The sequence below is a fragment of the Eretmochelys imbricata genome, chromosome 13 (genome assembly GCF_965152235.1).
Source record: "Eretmochelys imbricata isolate rEreImb1 chromosome 13, rEreImb1.hap1, whole genome shotgun sequence".
NCBI classification, from domain to species: domain Eukaryota; kingdom Metazoa; phylum Chordata; order Testudines; family Cheloniidae; genus Eretmochelys; species Eretmochelys imbricata.
Genome location: NC_135584.1, coordinates 19,746,453 through 19,769,934, shown reverse-complemented (window position 1 = coordinate 19,769,934; position 23,482 = coordinate 19,746,453). Strand labels below are relative to the sequence as shown.

The 23,482-nt window shown below is 45.8% G+C and overlaps 1 protein-coding gene across 1 annotated transcript in view; it reads left to right on the top strand.

Annotated features, from left to right (window-relative positions):
* Positions 1-5,875: 5,875 nt before the first annotated feature.
* Positions 5,876-23,482, top strand: part of LOC144273376 (adenosine deaminase-like) — a 35,833-nt gene continuing 18,226 nt past the window's right edge. Inside the window, exons 1-5 of the mRNA XM_077831898.1 lie at positions 5,876-5,953; positions 15,463-15,524; positions 19,669-19,791; positions 20,307-20,450; positions 21,664-21,779. Of these exons, the coding sequence (XP_077688024.1) occupies positions 5,906-5,953; positions 15,463-15,524; positions 19,669-19,791; positions 20,307-20,450; positions 21,664-21,779 (493 nt within the window). The 5' untranslated portion in view covers positions 5,876-5,905. The remainder of the gene's footprint in view (positions 5,954-15,462; positions 15,525-19,668; positions 19,792-20,306; positions 20,451-21,663; positions 21,780-23,482) is intronic.

The window sequence follows — 23,482 nt, the reverse complement described above, 5'->3', positions numbered from 1 at the left end:
CGACACATGTTCACTTTCATCATCTGAGTCAGATGCCACCAACAGAAGGTTGATTTTCTTTTTTGGTGCTTCGGGTTCTGTAGTTTCCGCATTGGAGTGTTGCTCTTTTAAGACTTTTGAAAGCATGCTCCACACCTCGGATTTTGGAAGGCACTTCAGATTCTTTAACCTTGGGTCGAGTGCTGTAGCTATCTTTAGAAATCTCACATTGGTGCCTTTCTTTGTGTTTTGTCAAATCTGCAGTGAAAGTGTTCTTAAAATGAACAACATGTGCTGGGTCATCATCTGAGACTGCTATAACATAAAAATATGTGTCAGAATGTGGGTAAAACAGAGCAGAAGACATACTATTCTCCCCCAAGGAGTTCAGTCGCAAATCTAATTAATGTATTATTTTTTTAACAAGCGTCATCAGCATGGAAGCATGTCCTCTGGAATGGTGGCCAAACGATGAAGGGGCATATGAAAGTTTAGCATCTCTGGCACATAAATACCTTGTGCTGCCAACTACAAAAATGCCATGTGAATGCCTGTTCTCACATTCAGGTGATATTATAAATAAGAAGCTGGCAGCATTATCTCCCGTAAATGTAAACATACTTGTTTGTCTTAGTAATTGACTGACCAAGAAGTAGGACTGAGTGGACTTGTGGGCCCTAAAGTTTTACATTGTTTTGTTTTTGAGTGCAGTTACATAACAAAAAAAAATCTACATTTGTAAGTTGCACTTTCACAAAAAAGAGATTGCATTAGGGTACTTGTATGAGGTGAATTGAAAAATACTATTTCTTTTGTTTATCATTTTTACAGTGCAAATATTTGTAATAAAAATAAGATAAAGTGAGCACTGTACACTTTGTATTCTGTGTTGTAATTGAAATCAATATATTTGAAAATGTAGAAAAACATCCAAAAATTTAATAAATTTCAATTGGTATTCTGTTGTTTAACAATGCAATTAAAACTGCGATTAATCGTGATTAATTTTTTTATCACGATTAATTTTTTTGAGTTAGTTGCTGCAATTAATCGACAGCCTTATTTGTGATAAACAGAGCAGGGCCTGCTGCCATAATGGACAGATCTGCTCTGAAGGAGCCGCAGAGGGCCAAATTCCCCACTGAAGTAAATGGAGCCCTCCTATGTACTCTAGGACTGGGTTTAGCTCTGCCAAGCTCATTCCAAGGGCCCACAGCAGTAACATTCTCAGGCTGTGGAAATGCAAGGCCTATTTCTTCAGTATGGTACAGCCCCTTTGTGCTGCTCCACTGACAAACAGGCCTTAAACTCAGCAGCCCAGGCCAGTTGACATGGGGAGTGGCCAGTGAAAAGGATTGGCTGGAGAATCTCTCTGCTCTGTCTATTTCCAAGTGCTAGAAGAGTCGCTTGGGGCCATAGTGTAAGTTAGGAGAGCTCTAAGGCTGCTGTAAGTGATTCCAGGGGCTGAACAAAGAATTGCAGAGCTACCAAGAGAGGATAAAAGCCAACTTTTCCTTTCTCTTTGGGTCCTGCCCTGAATACAGGCCAGCCACACACCTGAGAAATCAAAATCATTATCATGTGACCTCAGGCGATGGTTGGTGGGGAGGGTTGGGTAGAGAGATGGAGAAGAAACTGAGGATAAAGGTTAAATACTCCATCCTGAGTTTTAACCAGATGGCTCAGCCCCAACAGCCTCAGGGGAAACATTTATAAAACTGGTACGTTTTAGCTGCTGATGTGACTCTGAGTGTTAATGTCATTTTAGTTAGTGCTGGGGATGGCTCAGTGGCTGGATGTTGGATTTGCAGAACTGGAAAAATCTAATGACATAGGTGACAGATGAGCACAAGAGAATGGTGAGAGTGCAAGAAAACAGTGGGCTCTCTTGTGGGCAGTCTCCCAACAGAGAAGCCCAGAACTGAAAGGGCCATGAGACAAAGCAGAGGATAAGTCTACCCTGGAGCTGGAAGATGTAATTTCCAGCTCAGGGAGACATACTTGTGCCAGCTCTGGTCAAGCTTGAGCACTAAAAATAGAAGTGTAGCCAAGGAGGGCTGGCTAGCCAGCCCGAATATGATCCCTTCCCTAACCTTTGGTAGATATTCAGGAAAGCTAGCCTCTCCGGCTGGCTCGTGCAGCCTCCGCGACACTGCTGTTTTTAGAACATTAGCTCTGCGTGGATCTGTCTCCTCAAGATGGAAATTAAACCTTCCAGCTGGAGCAGATGTTTCCACTGAAAGATTTCGATGTGCTAGGGCTAACACATGCTGTAGGCTTATTGTCAATTGTGAGGAAGCTCACAGTACTATTGCCATGCTATATCCGGCTTGCAGTTAAACAGATGACTTCAGTATCCCGGGCTTTCAATCCAGCACCTTTCACCAGGGCTGAAATCTATAAATCTATTGTATTAATTTAAAATTTGACATGTAAAGAAAGACAGTAAGAAGTGAAACTCTTTCCTGTGACTCACTCAGGCCCAAGCAACGTTTCTGTGCCTGTAGTGTCTAAAAAGTGTAACGCATGGATAAGGATTGAAGGCCTGTGAAAAGATTAATAAAGAGAAAGAAAGGAAAAAGGTTTGAGAACCTGTGTGTACTTACCTCTCATGTATGGGCAGGTCAGTGTCTGTGTGTTTGGATATACAGACTTATTAAATTAATAAAGCAGATTCAGAAGCTAATTCCTTGGTGTTTCTTCAATGCCAGTTTAAATGGTGTCATCACTGACAAAGAGAAACTGGGTCCTGCCCTCTAAGTGGCTCCATTCAGTCTCACATTTGATCCTGTCTCTCCCATGCCTCATAGTGTACTTGAGTACTCAGCTATGGGCTATTCTCCCATTAGCAGTTTTAGTATTTTTTTAATTGGCATCACAAACAGGATCAGGAGCCCAAAGTAGGATGTGTAGTGCCCCAAGAGGGGCACTCCACACCTGGTGGCTGCTGTTCTGCTTTCTGAGGGATGAGCTTCATATGTGATAAGAGCACCTTTCAAAGCCTCACCATAGAAAACAGAGTGATCTGGTGACAAAGGGAGACTGCCATATTCCTGACCAGGTGCTGCGCTTCCTGGTGACTGCAGGGAGAGGGATTGGGGAAAAATTATCCCCGCCCTGAGTTAGGAGAAAAGATAGCAAAAAGGAAGAAGGGACGTCTGAGCTATAATAAAAATATTTGATGTTCCTGGTACAGTATTGGAGAGGGAAAAGGGGAGGGTTAGGAATAAAGAGAAAACAGAGCTGAGACTGGAGGGTTCATTTTGAGTGGAGATGCAGAGTCTGATTTTAATGTGGATTTAAGGGTAGTTATGAAGTTCCAGATCGTTAAAGATAGTTAGGTACCTAAAGATGTATATAGGCACCCATTGGGATTTTCAGAATTCCCTAGATCCCTAATACCCATTGATTCCAAATCCTCCTGGGTGCTTATTTTAGGTGCCTAAATATCTTTAAAAATCTGGCCTGAAGAGTCTAGAGTTATGTTTATTTAGCAGTAAAGCATGGCTGGCAGGGAACAATAAGATGCCAGCCCAAAAGAGACGTCACCATCTTCCACTAAGAGACACACAGCAACTCCAGGACTGAAAAAACCCCTGTTCAGGCTGCATCCTCATTACTATCATTAATAGTAAGTGCTTGACAAGGTCCCTGCCCTTGATGTTATGGGCTAAAAGGCAAACACAAATATGGGGCAACCACTCTTGAGGTTTTTGTAGCAACTGGAAACATATCAATATCAGTTGATGATAACTGAGCCAGGCCACTCTATCGACTGAGGGACAAGGAACTTCAATTTTAAACATCTTCTCTGTAACTCAGAGTTAAATGAATGGTCACATGGCAGCAGATGGAGCTTCACCTTCAGCCCAAGTGGTAGATACCTTTGTTTTTAGAGCTGGATCCCACTAATAATTCCAAGGTGCCTGGCTGCAGTTTTGCTGCTAACCAAAGGCCCAAATCTTTAACACTTGCAGTAAATAGCACTTACATGAGTAATAAAATCCTTGCTCTTCCAGGCAGGGACTGCCTCTTACTATGTATTTGTATAATAACTAGAATAATAGGGTTCTGATCTTGGTTGGAGCAGATACCTAATAATACATATGGAAGGGAACATATATTTCCATTAAACACTGTAGAAAGCAGGCTGCTAAGCTTGTAGATTTGCCAGCATGATGAGCCCCTACTAAGGCCTGTCCTGCCACCTGATTCACATGGGCAGCCCTCTGCATCTGTAGGAGAACCCCACTGACACGTGGAAATCTGTGCCAGCACAGAGGTCCACCCACATGGATCAGTTTGTAGCATGGGACTGCTGGTCTTGTGCACTAGAGATTTCAGAACATTTGGTGTGTTATTTATTAAGAACATAAAAACGGCCATACTGGGTCAGACCAATGGTCCATCTAACTCAGTATCCTATCTTCCGGCAGCGACCAGTGCCAAATGCTTCAAAGGGAATGGACAGAAAAGGACAATCATCAAGTGATCCATCCCGTCATCCACTCCAGCATCTGACAGTCAGAAACATCCAGAGCATGGCGGTTGCATCACTGACCATCTTGGCTAATAGCCATTGATAGACCTATCCGCCATGAATTTAACTAATTCTTGTTTGAATCCAGTTACATTTCTGGCCTTCACAATAGCCCTGGTAACAAGTTCCACAGGTTGACGGTGCATTGTGTGAAGAAGTACTTTCTTATGTTTGTTTTAAACCTGCTGCCTATTAATTTCATTGGGTGACCCCTGGATAAATAACAGTTCCTTGTTCACTTTCTCCACACTATGCATGATTTTACAGACCTCAATCATATCCCTCCTTAGGCATCTCTTTTCCAAGCTGAGTAGTCCCAGTTTTTTAATCTCTCCTCATATACAAGCTGTTCCATATCCTTTGCCAGTTTTGTTGCACTTCTCTGTACTGTTTCCATTGCTAATACATATTTTTTAGATGGGATGACCAGCGCTGCATGCAGTATTCAAGGGTTGGGTGTACCACTGATTTCTATAGTGGCATTATATTTACTGTCTTATTGCCTATCCTTTTCCTAATGGTTCCTAACATTCTGATGGAGAACATGCATAAATTATTCATATTTATTACAGTAGAGCCTAGGGCCCAACAAAATTGTGTCCCCCATTGTGCTACGCACTGTACAGAGCAGTAGCCAGGCCCTGTGCCCAAGAGCTTACACTATAAACTGGTAGGAAAGACAAAGGGAGGGGAAAGGAGTTTAATACACAAACAGAGCAAATAATGTGTTGGCAGCAAATGTCACAACGCTCCCGCTCTCTTGTAACTGCAATGGTGCTGGTTCCTTCCGCACAGTGGTTTGGCACCTGCACACAGGTCTCCCAGGACCGGCTACCCTCCCCGGGCTGCTGTTGGAGGCTGGGCTGCAATGGACCCCTGGTTTTCTCTCTCTTCCCTGCTTTGTGCCAGGGTGCGACGGGTCTGACAGGGTTGGCGATGGTGGCATCGTGGCCCCTGGCTGCAGGCGTCATCTCCTCTCCTTCAACCCAGCAGCAGCCCCCAGCCTCACTCACTGCAGCCCACCTCAGGGCTTCTCCGGACAGCGGGCACCTCCGCAAAGCCTCCAGTAGGGAGCGGGGAGGCGGGCGGGGGAGTTGTAGGGGATCTGAGGGGCCCGGGTGTTTGGGGGAGAGAGGAGGAAGCTGCTTGCAAGGGAGGTGCGTGGGGGAGCCCCGGGCTGCAGAGGGGAGCGGGGTCTGGGGGCCGGCCCAGGCTGCAGCGATTCCCCGCCCAGCGGAGCACCCAGGGGGCGGTGGGCCTCAGGAAAGGGCGCGGGCGGCTGTCCGCGAGGCGGGGCCGGCCCGAGCGCTGGGCGGGGCCGGCTCCACGCGCCCGGCAGCCCCGCTGTCCCTCCAGAGCCGGCTGGAGGGGAGCCGCGGCTGCAGCATGGAGCGCGGCGCGGGGCAGGGGGCGCCCGTCTTCGACCTGCCTAAGGTGAGCGAGCGAGTCAGCACCGCCGGGCCGGGCAGCGAGCTGCGGCTCTGAGCCGGGCGCCGGCTGCCTCCCCCGTGCTGGGTGCTCCTGGGTCCGAGCCGGGGGCTGCGTCCCTTCCGTGGGCGGGCGGCTCCGCGGTGGGGCAGCTCCCCGCACCCCGGCACGTGCCTGCCCCCCCGGAGACAGTGGGGGGCTCTCTCTCTCTCCCCCTGCCCCTCGCACCTCTGCCTAGAGCCAGATTCGTGGCCGCCGCCACCACCAGGGCCGGCCTTAGGGGAAATGGCACCCTGGGCGAACTTGCATTTTGGTGCCTCTGGCCCCCGTGGGCGTGGCGCCCCCCCCATTGCCCCGGGCCCCCATGGGCTCCCCAGTCTCACCACTCTCCCTTCACCCCTAACCCTGCACTGTGCCTCTGATGCCTGCCCCCCTCCTGCGCACCAGTCCCTGCACCCCAACCCCTGCCCCCTCCTGTGCCCTAACCCCTACACTGTGCCCCTAATCTCTCCACTCCCTTCCTGTGCCCCCCATCCCTACACCCCCTTTGGCCTAACTCCTGTGCTCCTAACCCCTGCACTGTACCCCCTTCATCCCAACCCCTGTCCTCCCCTTCTGCGCCCCTAACCCCTGCACTGTGACCCCTTCGCCTCTAACCCCTTCATCCTCCTCCTACACCCACGTAGGGAAACTGACCTGGATGCACAGAGCAGCTGGCCTTGTTGCTTGCTCCCCCTGGAACTGCTGCTCCTCTGCCCCGCACACCCCTAAGAGGCTGTGTGGGGGGAGAGTGAGGAATGACATCAGGGCTCCCTGCATCCAGGTCACTTTCCCTACCTGGGCTGCATAAGGAGAAGGCAAGAGAGCAGCAGCTCCTGTTCCTCACCTCACAGCCCAGCCCAGGTGGGGAAAATGACCTAGATGCAGGGAGCGCTGGTTTTGTGTGTGTTGGGGGGACTGTGTGAGGGACACTGTGTGTGTGAGAGAGAGTGTGTGTGTGTTGGGGCAGAGAGCGTGTGTGAGTGAGTGCATGTGTGTGAAAGATTGTGTGTAAGTGAAAGACAGCGTGCATGTTGGTTCTTGGGGTAGTGTGTGAGAGACAATGTGTGTGGGGAGTGTGAGAGAGAGTGCATGTGTGTGAGAGGGAGTGTGTGTATGTGTCTGTTGAGGGGAGTGTGTCACAGAGTGTGTGAGAAACACAAAGTAATGCACATTGGAAAACATAATCCCAACTATACATATAAACTGATGGGGTCTAAATTAGCTCAAGAGAGAGATCTTGGAGTCATTGTGGGTAGTTTTCTGAAAACATCCACCCAATATGCTATGGCAGTCAAAAAAGCGAACAGAATGATGGAAATCATTAAGAAAGGGTATGGGCCTTAGTGAGTATATGAGCAAGCTTCAGATTAGCAGCTGTGTTAGTCTGTATTCGCAAAAAGAAAAGGAGTACTTGTGGCACCTGAGAGATTAACACATTTATTTGAGCATAAGCTTTTGTGAGCTACAGCTCATTTCAGGTGAATCCGATGAAGTGAGCTGTAGCTCACGAAAGCTTATGCTCAAATAAATTTGTTAGTCTCTTTAAGGTGCCACAAGTACTCCTTTTCTTTTTATGAGCAAGCTGTCTCTTTAAGACAGCATTCAGGATCAGGAGTCTGAAGGCTTGTTCAGACACTAGCAGCTGCTGGCAATTCTGGACCCAAAGAGGCAGCAGCACAGATTCCCCTCTGACCTGTCACCCTGGCTCAGTGGAGACCAGGTACTTGGGCAGGGGGAGGAGACACCTGACATCAGCTCCCCTCCCACCCCCTGCACAGCAGACAGGGTGCTCTCAGTCCCAAGCTGCTTCAGCGTGGCCAGGGGTGGATCCAGGGGAGGAATGTGAGGAGGGAACAGGAGTACAGATGCTGTCCAATAGACATGTAGCATTGCAGTTGAGTTATCATTCCATAATAAATCCCAGGCACTTGTAATGTAGGGCGGGCGTTACTCCGAACCCTCCAAAGTTCAACGTGTGAGACAGGGACCTTTTTTAAATGGTGACAGACACCCAACACGAAGTAACAGAGGAGAGATGAGACAGCAGTATGTGGCTTCTGTCTCAGCAACAGCATTTTCTGTACGCTTGCTGTTAAGATCTGACATGTCTAATACTGACGATTTATATTAACATAAACTTCTTCCAGTCTACACATGTGGTGATCAGTTAGACCCTGAGCATGTGAGCAAGAACCAAGCAGTCAAGCACCTCAGAGAGAGAATGCTTGGTGCCACCTCAAAGCCCCGGCCCACTCTGTCCAATGTCCCATTCCAGTTGTGGCCATCCCTGATGCTTCCAAGGAAGAAGATTTAACCCCCCCTCCACCTCAGAATACAATTGGAATCCCTTCCTGACCGCTTCAGGTAGCCAGCTGAAACCCTGAAGCATGACCATTTAGTGACATAAACTGGAGAGAGCTCCAGGGCTGTTGAGCCCTGCCTCCTACCATCACAAGCAACCCCATCATACAGTCACACTCATAAATTTGTCCAGCTCTCTCTCAAAACTAATTAAGTTGTTTGCCTCCACCACTCCTATTGGGACAATCCACTGTTCCAGAAATGTTCCTGATGGTTAGAAAGGTCATGTCCCCTATATACATTGGGAAAATCATCAAACACACATAGTCTACTGAGGACCATTGTGCCAACCAGAGTGTCATGGTTCATGATGTTGCACCAGGCATCGTGTAGCAAAGTTCCCAGATGTGGCTCAATGCTGTAAATTCACACATTTTTGGGGTGGCCCTGCAGGTGGTGCCAGATGGGGTCAGTGTGTGCACCCCTTTGCCTATCAGTGGAGACTTTGAAGTAGTACCTGATAAGGGTCCCTGCTCAGGGTAATGAGTGAGAGCCAACAATGGACCCAGTGGATGAGGGCCAGGTTCCCCAGCAGTGGTGAAGGTGGATGAGGCATCACTGGATGTCTGGACTGCATAGGGTGGAAGAAGAGCTAGATCTTTGTAACAGTCATCCACTTCCTCAAGAACCAACAGCATCTGGCAGAAGAGTTTCTGGGAAAGGGAATGGTATCCCGCAAAATAAAACCCCTGTACATTTCCCCAGTCCCAAGGAGGCAGAGTGAAACAAAGAAGTAACCCGCCATTATAAACAATAAGAAAAGTCCTGCGCTTATCCAGTTCCCCACTTGTCCATTTCATTTGGAGAGACAAGGCTCCAGTTAGCTTTGGGTAGTTCTTACAGCCCTGGGAACCTGATGGTGCTGGGCTTGTTCTTCCAAGTTGCACTCTACTTTGGGTGGAGTTGCTCAGATGCTCCTCGCCCAATTTCTTTAACCCTGTTTCATTGCAAGGTATTTGAGGGGGAGAGAACCCTCTCCCGGAGACATGGAGTGGAACCTTGTTACTTTCCTGCTGCAGTTTACAAGTGTCTTGTTTACAATAGCAACAGAGGGTAGAGGCAGATAGCCCACAATTTAAAGGAAGTTACTTAATGTTGCTGTCACTTCCATGAAAGTACTGCACTTGTGGGTCGCTTTTGCAAGAAATGTTTGAGATGAGCTAGGAACATGTAGATGCATGTTGCTAGGATTTTGTACATGGCACAATATGGAATAAATATGGATCATGAGCCTCAAGCCTATAATTTCATCAAAGGGTTGTGCGGCCACCAAAACGCTCAAGGAGTGATGCGTCTGTGAAGCCTCAGTCATTGAATGGAATTGGAGCCCAATAATTCAAAACTTGCCAGGTTTTTACATTTTGAGGAGGACGAATCCAGGATCTGTATCACTTTGTGCTCTGCATGATCTACAGCTCCCTCCTGCTGCTGCACTTTCTTCCATTCACATCCTTCACTCCTGTCCCTCTTGCTAGCTTCTTCCAACTTGACTCCCATCCCTCCTTCCCTACTGCCACCTCTCTCCTTCTATTGTTGCCCCTGTCCTCTGCTCCCCATCTTGCCCCCCACAGCTCATTCTATTCTGGTCCTTGTCCTAATTATTAGAACCATATAATTATGTATGGGTAGAAATCTCATGCCTGTGAATGACCAGGTTTTGACCTTGTCTATCTGGGTTCTTGTATTGCATCCATCTCCCTAGAAACTGAATGCCTCCCTAGAATAAAAAACAATAAAGCCTGCTGGCAGAGGTTGTCTGTATGTGTTATTAAAAGTAAATGAACGAAACATGAGTGCCAGAATACGAGAGACCTATTGCTGGAAAGCTCAGTCGAAGAAAAAGAATTTGTACTGTATTTAGACCTGAATGTTGTGAAGCTAGTGGGGTGAGCTGGTGGGGTGAATATTCAACTGTCTGCTGTGACCATTTGTTTGACCATGTGCTTGTTTGTTTGAATAGTGTGACAGTTTGACCCTGTGGGTGTTTGATTGAAAAATGTGAATTCGAAGTGCTTTGTTCCAGGTGGGCCTTGAGTGGTTGATTGGAGGGAAGGCTTTGAGCCGGGCCACCTGCTTCGAGCCAGCAGCCTTATAAAAAGGCAGCCAGTTGCGAACCAAATGAGCAGTGAACCGAGGACAGGCAAACAGAGGGAGTTTGCCTGTGGGGAGTTCGCACAGAGTGTTTCTGCCTTTCAGGCTCCTGAGAGAGTACATACAACATATGAGGAACCTCTTCGAAGGAAGACATAGATAGTGAGTGATCAGTTGTTGTGACCTGCTCAGAATGTGCCATGTTTGTCTTTCTCCCAGAGGACAGACGTGACTTCGTCTGTACGAAGTGCAAGCTGGTCTGCATATTGGAAAAGAAGGTTAGAGGACTTGAGAACCAGGTATCAACCCTGCATTGCATCAGAGAAAATGAAGATTTTCTGGCTAAAAGTCAGTGTTTGGTTCTGGAAGCAAAACATGCTGAAGAATCAGAGAGTGCAGTGCAGAGCGAGGAAAAATATTGGCAGCATGTGACTGCCAGAGGAAGAAAGAGGAGAACCTATGTACCTCCAATGCAGCTAGAGGTGTGAAACCGTTTTCAGGCTCTCTGCACAGGTACTACTGCGGAGAAGGATTTGGAAGAGCCCTCTGAGGGAAGATATCAGAAGGAGACCCCCATCGGCCAGAAGGCATGGGATGCATTGTCCTAGGGGTGGAGGTTCCATGACCACCACTCCCAAGGGTGATGATGGTCGGGGACTCCTTTCTAAGGGGGACGGAGTCATCCATCTTCTGACCAGACTGGGAGACTCGAGAAGTGTGCTGCTTGCCTGGAGCTAGAATCCAGGATGTGACGGAGTGTTTGCCGAGACTGATCAAGACCTCAGACCACTACCCATAAGAACATAAGAATGGCCATACTGGGTCAGATCAAAGGTCCATCCAGCCCAGTATTCTGTCTACTGACAATCGCCAATGCCAGATGCCCCAGAGGGAGTGAACCTAACAGGTAATGATCAAGTGATCTCTCTCCTGCCATCCATCTCCACCATCTGACAAACAGGCTAGGGACACCATTCCTTACCCATCCTGGCTAATAGCCATTAATGGACTTAACTTCCATGAATTTATCCAGTTCTCTTTTAAACCCTGTTATGTCCTAGCCTTCACAACCTCCTCAGGCAAGGAGTTCCACAGGTTGACTGTGTGCTGAGTGAAGAAGAACTTCCTTTTATTTGTTTTAAACCTGCTGCCCATTAATTTCATTTGGTGGCCCCTAGTTCTTATATTATGGGAACAAGTAAATAACTTTTCCTTATTCACTTTCTCCACACCACTCATGATTTATATACCTTTATCATATCCCCCTTTAGTCTCCTCTTTTCCAAGCTGAAAAGTCCTAGCCTCTTTAATCTCTCCTCATATGGGACCCGTTCCAAACCCCAAATCATTTTAGTTGCCCTTCCTACTTCTCCACGTGGGCACCAATGATACTGCCAAGAATGACCTTGAGCGGATCACCGCAGACTACGTGGCTCTGGGAAGAAGGATAAAGGACTTTGAGGTGAAAGTCATGTTCTCGTCCATCCTCTCTGTTAAAAGAAAAGGCCCAGGTAGGGACCGTCCAATTGTGGAGGTGAATGCGTGGTTACCCAGGTGGTGTCTGAGAGAGGTCTTTGGATTCTTCGACCATGGGATGCTGTTCCGGGAAGAAGGATTGCTAGGAAGAGATGGGATTCACCTAATGAAGAGAGGGAAAAGCATCTTTGCAGGCAGGCTTGCTAACCTAGTGAGGAGGGCTTTAAATTAGGTTCACCGGGGGATGGTGACCTAAGCCCAGAAGTAAGTGGGGAAGTGGGATACCGGGAGGAAACACAAGGAGGAGGGTACAAGATGGGAAGTCTCCTGATTCATACTGAGAAAGTAGGGCAATTGGCTAGTTATCTTAGGTGCATGTACATGAACGCAAGAAGCCTGGGAAACAAGCAGGAAGAATTGGAAGTCCTGGTACAATCAAGGAACTATGACGTGACTGGAATAACAGAAACTTGGTGGGGCAGTTCACATGACTGGAGCACTGTCATGGATGAGTATAAACTGTTCAGGAAGGACAGGTACGGGAGGAAAGGTGGAGGAGTTGCATTGTATGTAAGAGAGCGGTATGATTGCTCAGAGCTCCAGTTTGAAACTGGAGAAAAGCCTGTTGAGTCTTTGGGTTAAGCTTAGAGGTGAGAGCAACAAGGGTGATGTCGTTGTGGGTGTGTGCTATAGACCACCAGATCAGAAGGATGAGGTAGACAAGGCTTTCTTCGGACAACTAACTGAAATTTCCAGATCACAGGCCCTGGTTCTAATAGGGGACTTCAATCATCCTGACATCTGCTGGGAGAGCAATACAGCAATGCACAGACAATCCAGGAAGTTTTTGGAGAGTGTTGGGTACAACTGCCTGGTACAAGTGCTGGAGGAACCAACTAGGGGCCGTGCTCCTCTTGACCTGCTGCTTACAAACAGGGAAGAATTGGTAGGGGAAGTAGAAGTGGGTGGCAGCCTAGGCAGCAGTGACCATGAGATGGTTGAGTTCAGGATCCTGACAAAAGGAAGAAAGGCAAGTAGCAAAATATGGACCCTCGACTTCAGAAAAGCAGACTTTGACTCCCTTAGGGAACTGATGGGCAGGATCCCCTGGGAAGCTAATATGAGGGGACAAGGAGTCCAGGAGAGCTGGCTGTATTTTAAAAAAAGCCTTATTGAGGGCGCAGGAACAAACCATCCCAATGTGCAGAAAGAATAGCAAATATGGCAGGCGACCAGCTTGGCTTAACAGTGAAATCTTCGGTGATCTTAAACTCAAAAAGGAAGCTTACAAGAAGTGGAAATTTGGACAGATGACTAGTGAGGAGTATAAAAATATTGCTAGAGCATGCAGGGGTGTAATCAGGAAGGCCAAGGCACAATTGGAGTTGCAGCTAGCAAGGGATATGAAGGGTAACAAGAAGGGTTTCTACAGGTATGTTAGTAACAAGAAGGTCAGGGAAAGTGTGGGACCCTTACTGATTAGGGGAGGCAACATAGTGACAGATGACGTGGAAAAAGCTGAAGTACTCAATGCTTTTTTTGCCTCGGTCTTCACAGACAAGGTCAGCTCCCAGACTGCTACACTGGGCAACACAGTATGGGGAGGAGGTGAGCAGCCCTCAGTGGTGAAAGAATAGGTTAAGGACTATTTAGAAAAGCTGGACATGCATAAGTCCATAGGTCCAGATCCAATGCATCCGAGGGTGCTGAGGGAGTTGGCTGATATGATTGCAGAGCCATTGGCCATTATCTTTGAAAATTCATGTCGGGGGAGGTCCCGGATGATTGGAAAAAGGCAAATACAGTGTCCATATTTAAAAAAGGGAAGAAAGAGAACCTGGAGAACTAAAGACCAGTCAGCCTCACTTCAGTCCCTGGCAAAATCCTGGAGCAGGTCCTCAAGGAATCCATTTTGAAGCACTTGGATGAGAGGAAGGTGATCAGGAACAGTCAACATGGATTCACCAAGGGCAAGTCATGCCTGACCAACTTGATTGCCTTCTATGATGAGATAACTGGCTCTGTGGATATGGGGAAAGCGGTGGATGTGATATATCTTGACTTTAGCAAAGCTTTTGATAACGTCTCCCACAGTATTCTTGCCAGTAAGTTAAAAAAGTATGGATTCGATGAATGGACTGTAAGGTGGATAGAAAGCTTGCTAGATTGTTGGGCTCAATGGGTAGTGATCGACGGCTCGATGTCTAGTTGGCAGCTGGTATCAAGTGGAGAGCCTCGGGGGTTGGTCCTGGGGCCGGTTTTGTTCAACTTCCTTATTAATGATCTGGATGATGGGATTAATTGCACCCTCACAAGTTCGCAGATGACACTAAGATGCGGGGAGAGGTAGATACGCTGGAGGGTAGGGTTAAGGTCCAGAGTGACCTAGACAAATTGGAGGTTTGGGCCAAAAGAAATCTGATGAGGTTCAACAAGGACAAGTGCAAATAATCTGCAACATCCACCGCGTGTTGAAAAGGTACCAGTCTTCTATCTTCCAAGAGGTCTTGCTCCTAGCAGAAATTATTTATCTCTGAAAGTGTGTGGCAAGCAGAGGTTTAGAATTAAAGGTGATTTGGGCTATTGTCTCAAGTGTAATTGGTCTAAACTAAAGCACCATTTTGAAACATGATCAAAGCAAGGGTAGCTTTTGGTTGAGAAACTGAGGTGCTTATGGAATGGCATTCTCAGCAAGCAGAAATCAGGATTAGTCAGCATTTAAGACAGTGGTTCTCAAGTCAGTGTACACGTACCCCTGGGGGTGCGCAGAGGTCTTCCAGGGGGTACATCAACTCATCTAGATATTTGCCTAGTTTTACAACAGGTTACATAAAAAGCACTAGCGAACTCAGTACAAACTAAAATTTCATACAATGACTTGTTTATACTGCTCTATATACCGTACACTGAAATGTAAGTACAATATTTATATTCCAATTGATTTATTTTATAATTATATGGTAAAAATGAGAAAGTCAGCAATTTTTCAGTAATAGTCTGCTGTGACACTTTTTTGTATTTTTATATCTGATTTTGTAAGTAAGTAGTTTTTAAGTGAGGAGAAACTTGAGGGTATATAAGACAAATCATACTCCTGAAAGAGTACAGTAATTTGGAAAGGCTGAGAGCCACTAGTTTAAGAGGTTATGAATATCAAGCTGGAGCAAGTTAGAAACAAAGTCTCCCCTCTCCACCCCAACTCATTATGGGACCAAATGTGAGTAGGACAATTTCCTGAGCAGTGTTAAGGTTCCTGTAAATAGTTTGCTTGTGAGGGAATGTTAAAAATGTGACCTCCGGGAAGAACAATGAATCCAATTCTGTCAATTTTCAGACATTTAAAAACAAAACCAACAACCCCCCCCCCCATACACTTATTATGTTTCTTTTCTATATTGAGTAGCTTTCTATGTGCTCTCTTTTAGCTCCCATCTTGTGACTCCACCATACTGGCTATATTTATAGCATATTCTGATCCAGAGATTACTTTCACAGTTTTATGAATGTGTCACTGTTCTTTGTTTTTTTATTTATTATTATTACAGGTAGAACTTCATGTCCACCTGGATGGAGCCATTAAGCCAGAAACAATCTTATACTTTGGCAAGTAAGATGTTTAAAAATAACAATTTGCTTCAGTGTGTTTAGCTGGGTGCTTTGATTTGTAAAGATTTCCTGGACAGAGGCACCTCTGTTTAAAAAAGAAAATTCCTAGAATTTGGCCCTGTCCTTGCTGATTAGTCCTGTGTTAGTTACAATTATAATACTTTCCATTAGCATGATTTTACCTGACAAAGAAAAGGATTTTTTTTTACTGAGCCCTGCCAGCCAAACTGTCCTATAGAGCACTGTATGTCTCCACCCAGTTCTCAAAAGTTCACTGTCCATGTCCGTCCAGGAAACTCTGCTTGAAATGTGCAAACAACAAATGGCTGTCACCAGCATGTCCTAGTCGGAGTGTAAACCAGCACTGTGACTGAGTGCATGATGCACAGAGCTGACCACTTTCTAGTAGTGTAGTAGGGAAACTGGATTGAATTGGTGTCAAATATGTAACCAAACAGTGACCTAGTGCCCGTCTCCTTATGCTCATAAGCCACAAACCAAACAGAGCTATAAACAACAACACGAACAGGTTAGATGAGGAAACAGATTTTGTGGTCAGGCTTTCAAACAAATTTAGAAAGAATGAGTTATGAGTCCATTTCTAAATATATACGTAAAACAGCGCAGTGTTCTGTCTCATTAATAGAGTTTTGCAACGTGCAAACAACCCTAGCTCACCAGCATTGCCACCAGCTGTCCCTTGTAGTTGACTGCCAGTCCCTGGTCTGCAGAAAGCAATTGGCTGGGTCAGTTGTACTTGCCACACTACTAATGCTAGTGTTTGTGTTTTCAGCAGGGGTTTTTTCTCTTAGCACTCAGTGTAAATTTTCTGTTTGATCCTGCATTGCCATCTCAAAACCCGATGGTATAATTAGGGCTGTGTAAATAATTGGATATTCAGTTCAGGAGCAGACCTGAAAAAACAATTTTTTTGGGTTGACCTGAAAAGAAAATGTTTTGAAATTTTTGCCAAACTGAAATGTTGGAAAAAATGGTTTGTGTCATGTCAGCCATAACATTTGGTTTTGATTTTGAAAATTTTAAAATCTGTTTAAAATTGAGGGAAATTCCAAAATGAAGAAAAGTTGAAACTTTTTTCTCCAGAACACCAAATTTGACCTGACTCTGTGGGGTTGTTTTTTGTTTTTGTTTTGGAGTGGAAAAAAAGGGTTCTGTGCAAAAAAAAATTGCCTCACTCTAGATGTAACCCATTGCCAAGAAGAATCTTCAGTGCTATGGCTTCATTGCTGGCTTAAGCAAGAAGGAGCAGATGGGCTCTGTAGGGGAGGCAAACTCTGGTTAATTGACACATACACTTGATGAGTGGCAAGGTAAATAATTAACAACTTGAGGACCTAGCTCTATAATTTTAAACAAGATAAACATAAACTTTCACACCTGGAAGAAGTTTCATTTAAAGATAAAGGACATTGGCAAACAATGCCAGATTTCTAAAGTATGGCGGAAATCCCTGTTATCAAGAACGTCATGATTAGGTTAAATCTAACAACCAGCCTTTGCAGGTTCTTGCCCAGGTCCCAACAAATAACACTTCAACATAGTTGTGGGGGCTTTAGCCATTAAAGCAATTTCCAGTAAAAATGGAACAGATGTGGCATCATCTAAAATGGATGGATTGGAGGATTTGATAAAATATTTTTGTGTGGGGAAAAAAATTACTTCTCAGGCCAGGACTAAGGTGCCTTCAGAACTTGCAATAGTTTCTGCGATGCAGCCAAGATAAATATTCAGAAGGTGCATCAAGAAAATCCTTCTCATTAATTGCTGGATGCCCCTTTGGTATGTTGTGTAAGAATTCCTCTTGATTTCACCCATCTATACATATTGTAGGATCAAAGGAGTGGGTTAAAGATTTCAGTGTATGGATAGGTATCCTGTGCATGTGAGGGATTCATTGACACATCTGACTCTCTGGAGCTCTTCTACTTCCTTATGGCAATGTGGGTGATTGGGTTGTATGGTTACCTGGGGGATTCTCTTGACTCTTGTAAATGGGAGTGTCCATACTTCAACCACCAGAGGGAACTGTGCTTGCAACTTGGCAGGAGTCCAGGGTTGCCCCATGCTTGTATAAATGGAGGTGACTGGAGCTATTTTTATATCTACTGTAAAGCTGGAGCCTACAAAAACTACCACTCCCAACATATAGTGCTCAGTTCAGGGTAGAGCAAAAATGCATGCTGGTTTTTGTGCACGGACAGCATTTTGTGGGGGCAGTCTAGGAGTCTGCTTTGAAAATCTGGCCCCAAGCATAGAATACTGCTTGTGATCATGACTTAGTGATCATGACACGAAAACAGCTTGGTACAGCTCAAACAGCAAATAAATAAAGTTGCTGGGCGGTGATTGACTCAATTTGACTACATCCAAATAATGCAACGTTGTAGTGACACGTGAGAGAGACTCTGCATTGGTGCTCTAAGTCTTGTGTTTGCAATCCCTGTGTAGACTCCCTGAAAGCACAGGTTTGAATTCTGTCAGGCTTGACTGCACTCATCCACCTTTTATGGTGCATATGTTGACTTCCACACAGTCTAGTGTGTCTAAGTCTTATATCTTTATATGTGTAGACGATCCCAAATTACCCTGCATCCAGCCCACTGTAGTTAAGTGTACCATGGACAGAGAAAGGCCTGCAGGAAGGATTTGAATGAGGATAGGATAAGGGCCTGTTCACGGGCTCAGGAAGGGCAGTGTTCAATGTAGGGCATGGCTTGGAGGTGTCTGTCATTTAAACTGAACAAACGATGTGTCATCAGAGTGGAAAGGGCAATGTGAAAAGAGTAATCCTTAACAGTAATGAATGATGTATGCTGAGTGCCAGGGTTTTAATCTGTGGTAACTGCCTTTGCCATTGAACTCTGAACATAGCATAGATTTCCTACACCACAGAGCAATAAAACATGTGTGTACATTGAGCAGAGGAGCAATATCAGTCACGCTATTTTCCTGCAGGTAGGTTGTGTAGTTGGCTGTTGGAACTGGAGAAGGCCAAGTCCTCGGTAATGAGATCTGGAGTTTTTCCCCTCCAGCTCACAAGCTCAGAGACAGCCCACTTTTGGTAGCAATGGAAGGGCTTTCCTATCTGGATGCTCTTTGGTTGCTTCTCTGAGAAGGGGCTTGGGTGTCAGCTTTGGTTCACAGTGTAAAGATTTCCGCATCTGAGAAACCACATCACAATTGTTGTCTATTGTTGGCAGCCTCAGCAGAAAGGTTAAGGATTGACCAGCTTTTGGACTAGCAACTGGCAATCCTGAGAAGGTTCTGTGGCTCAGTTTAGACATGCAATCCGAAGTTTGTTGGTAGCTCTTGACTATGTATAATTGGGGTGGAAAATTACTTTCGTGAAATAATTAGGCATTTATGCTTCCGGGACCAGGAAGTACCAAGGCACCAGGAAAAGAGAGGTTCTGTTTTGGTTCTATTTCTTTGGATAGTTCTGGATCTGTTGTTGCTGCATTGTTGATAGAGATCAGTCTCCTCTCTTATCCGGGTGGGGCTAAGATAGGTTGTGTAGTTGGCTGTTGGAACTGGAGAAGGCCAAGGCCTTGGTATTGAGATCTGGAGCCTTTCCCCTCCAGCTCACAAGCTCAGAGACAGCCCACTTTTGGTAGCAATGGAAGGGCTTTCCTATCTGGATGCTCTTTGGTGGCTTCTCTGTGAAGGGGCTTGTGGGTGTCAGCTTTGGTTCACAGTGTAAAGATTTCCACGTCAGAGAAACGACATCACAATTGTTCGCAACCTCAGCAGAAAGGTCAAGGATTGACTGGCTCTTGGAGACTAGTAACAGGCAAACCTGAGAAGGTTCCGTGGCTCAGTTCAGATAAAAGCAATCCGATGTTTGGCAGCTCTTGAGCCTATATAAATGGGGCTGGAAATTTCTTTCTTGAAATAATTTGTCATTTATGCTTCCAGGACTAGGAAGTACCAAGGCATTAGGAAAAGAGAGGTTCTGTTTGGCTCAGTTTCTTTGGATAGTTCTGGGTCTGTTGTTGTTGGGGATAGAGATCAGAGTCCTCTCTTATCTGGGTGGGGCTCCAGAGGCACATATGTGAGGTACCTTTTTTCTGTGCTGTATCTGTTCTGTGGAGAAATAGAAAAGTGAAATGTTTATCGATTTCCAGGAAAAGAGGAATTCCGCTCCCTGGTGACACTGTTGAAGACCTCTTGCAGCATGTCAGTTACACGGAGCCACTCACTCTCACCCAGTTTCTAGAAAAGTTTGCTCTCTACATGCCTGCCATTGCGTAAGTAACTTATTGCCTGGTAACCGCTGCAAGTTTCTTATCGGTCTCAGGCATCTGCAAGCTAGAATTGCCGATTTGGGGCTTGCTTGAATGGTCCTGAGAATGCTTGCTTGGGAGACTCTAAGCTACAAAATGTATTAATTTCCCTTTACTATGATAATGATGATTGATAACATCATGGTATTTTGTTTGCTTATCTGAAAAAAATCACTGGTTCCTGGGAAGTGGGGGAGTAGGCTTTTGCCCAGCTGGTTTAGAGATGATGCAGTCAGTCCTGGCACCATGCAGGGAGAGAAGCTAAATGACTCTCTAGATAGGTCGCTTCCAAGCCAAAGGACTCTTGCATTCTAATTTCTCTAAGTGTGTGATGAATTTTCATGTGCTGGTGAGACGGGGATGCCTCTTGGGAAGCATTCAGACCCTCAGCAGGTCCACTCTCCCCTATCTTGTTGATCAGCAGCCCATAAGTTGCTGAGAACTCATAAATCAGACTAATCCTGTTCTTTTCCTTACAGGGGGGACCGCGATGCTGTGAGAAGAATAGCCTATGAGTTTGTAGAAATGAAAGCAAAAGAAGGTGTCATCTATGTTGAGGTCAGGTACAGCCCTCACCTCCTAGCCAACTGCAAAGTTCATCCTGTTCCATGGGGCCAAGAAGAGTAAGTGAATCCATAAAGCGTAAGACTGTGCCAACACAGCATGCTGAGATCTGCGCGAAAGCCACTGACCAGCAAATGGAGAACAGAGTTTTGCTCCCAGGACCAGAGGGAGGCAGCACACCTTTTATTTCTATCTGGAATTCAGTAATAGTCATGTATACGCTTTTCCTTCCCCCCTAAAAATGTTCTTCCTCTGGTAACTGCTCCATCTGCTGCCCTCTTCTGAGGACAAATTGCCCCAGGGGCATTGTCTTACCTGTGGGAAACAGCTGTTAGATTTTTGGCTTAAGTTGCACCCCCTTCAAGAAGTCACCACAGTTCAGATACACATCCCCACCCCAACCACAATGTAACCTTTTCTATCAGCAAAGTTAGTGGGCTGAACCTTTGGGAGCAGCCCTTGTAGCTCTCAGTCTATCTTTCTATGTCATCTGTGTTCTTTAGAACAGCATGTTGCTAAGTAAACCAGCACTGAGCTTTGCAAGAAGAGCTCTGGGATTTCTCACAAAACATGGTTCGAGGCTTCTGTGGCTTTTTGTGTCACACCGCTCACTGCTGCCAGGATAGTGCAAAGCTCTGCATGTTAAGACTTTTTGGCCAAAAGAAAAAAAGTTCCTCTTCCCCAGCTGGCAAACTGGTTCATTTATTTAAAGAAATGCGGTGATCGAGCGCGGGGTTTGTGAAAGTGCATCTCTCAGGCCAACTTGCATCCCACGCAGCTCTGCAGTGCTGCCTCCCTCATCCTCCAAACAGATGTGGGTCACTGAGGACCTCAGTTACAAAGGAAGCTAGTGCTGCACATAGGCGCAAAGGGAGATCACAGATGAACCTAAGGGAGTCAGAGGCCTAACCTGCTTAGACACTTTTGTAAGTCCTATTAGGTGCCTTTTAAATCTGGCCCTGAAACTACAGTTCCTGGCAGACCATGCTCCCTCTTGCTCTGAGGGGGCTGGTCCAGTGTTCAACATGAGGGTGGCTGCAGTGTACTCCTTTTTTTTTTTTATATAAATGTGGCCCTTAGCTTTCTGGCATTTTGCCAGCGTGGTCACATTGGTTGGGCAGTGTTTGGATTCTCCTGTATTTTACAGCATACAGCAATAATACAGCCAGCTCAGTGATGTTACATTAGGGAAGCAGTTTCTCTTCCTCTGGGATTGCTGGGGTATCGAACCTCACAAGCTTGCTAGCTAACTTCTAAGTTTTCTTCCCACAGGGGCGACCTCACTCCGGATGAAGTGGTTCACCTTGTTAATCAGGGATTACAGGATGGAGAAAGGCATTTCAACATCAAAGCCAGGTCTATTCTATGCTGCATGCGCCATATGCCAAGTAATGTATTACAGTTCACCTGCTGCTCTGCTCCCTCCTTTCCTGACCCTTTGAGGGGTGTGTGAAATGCCTTGAATTGCGATCCTTTGGGGAAATGTTAGGGAAGCATCAGTTGCTCAGTTCTGGTTTGAATGTTGTCTCAGTGCCGTGGGAAGGTGATGACTATTTCCCGTGTAGGTGCTGGTGGAAGAGAGAGACGGAGGGAGGAGAAGACACTCTTCATACCCACTCAGTGATTTCCAGGTCTTTTCTCTCTGGTGGGGGGTAAATCTGACATCTCCCCAGTCTCAGGATTGAAGGATGCCAGCTCAGTTTTTCCTATTTCTGCAAAAAGCAATTTCTGACTAGCTTAGAGTTGTGCCCAGGTTAGTCAAAGGCACTTTGTGGGGTAGGGTACATGCTCTGGCGTATCAGTTGGAAGCAGCAGCTCTTAGAGCAGCAAAGACTGCTTTGTGGCATTTCCGTCTCTTTAGAAATATACACAATCCATGTCAGGTGTTTGAACCCAAGAGAGCAATGTATTCTAGTTCTATGGCCCCACTCCTCCCAACGGGAAGCTTTGAGTGTCACTCTTTTTTTAGTGTTTTGTTGAGAGGGCCCCTCAGGAGGGAAGCAGTGTCTACGGTGGGCCCCATGTGCAGGTGGTGGCTGTGTGGACTTGGAGAAATGTTCCATGGGGGCCTTTCAGGCTCACTGCATGGCTGCCTCTGGCTCTGTTCTCTCCTGGTGTTTAGTACCCCTTAGGACAAGATACAAGGTGAAAAAGGAAGAAACATTGGGCCTGCCTTGCAGAGATGTATTTGTGGATGCGAAGTAGCGGTTAAGTGGAGTGGATGTCATTCATTTCCATTTCCTGCAGCTAGCTTTAAAATAAAAACCAAGAGCTGGGTAGAGTGATGCAGGACAGCTCCAGCTGGGTTTAGAGGAGATGTGGCCTGGTTAAGGGATTGCTTGTTATAACTGGGATTCAGGGCAGACAGGTTGCTTGTGAAGAGACTATTAGTTATGTATTGAAATACCATGTATAATATGCCTTCTTCTAATTCTGGTATTAAACAAACCAAACCCTTGAAATACACTGCTTCAGTCCATACTGGAACCTCGTTCAGTATTATGCCATTCCATGAGAAAGATGGGGAAACCTGAGCTCCTAGTTGAGAATGAAACAAATTTCTGGACTCCTTTGGGAGGTGGGGTTGGAAATGTTTATCAGATAGTGCTGTTCCCACCATTCCAAAGCACAGTGTAGAACAAAAATGATCAGTACTTAAAAGCAGTAACAAAGATACCTGGCAGTACTTCAGGTAAAGCTGCAGAGTAGATGCTCAAGTTGGAAACATTCCATGGGCAAGGAGAACAATTATATAATGACTGCACTTCCATTGTCTGGTTATGATGAGGGCTAACTAAATAACCTGTTGTTTCCATACTCTATGCAGGACCAGGTCCAAAAAACAGGTGAAATACACTAAGCCACGTTCACTAAAGGGCAAAATTTTAAATGTATGTAAGTGCCTGAAAATGCAGCCTGGCACCTAGTGGGATTTCGAAAGGTGCCTAAACATTTTTGAAAATCCTGCTAGGTGCCTATCTGCATTTTAATGCATCTAAATATCTTTTAAAATCTGGCCTTAAACTCATTGACTTCTATAAATAAAATACTTATCCACAGCTGATACAGTTATCTAAAACAGGGGTTATAT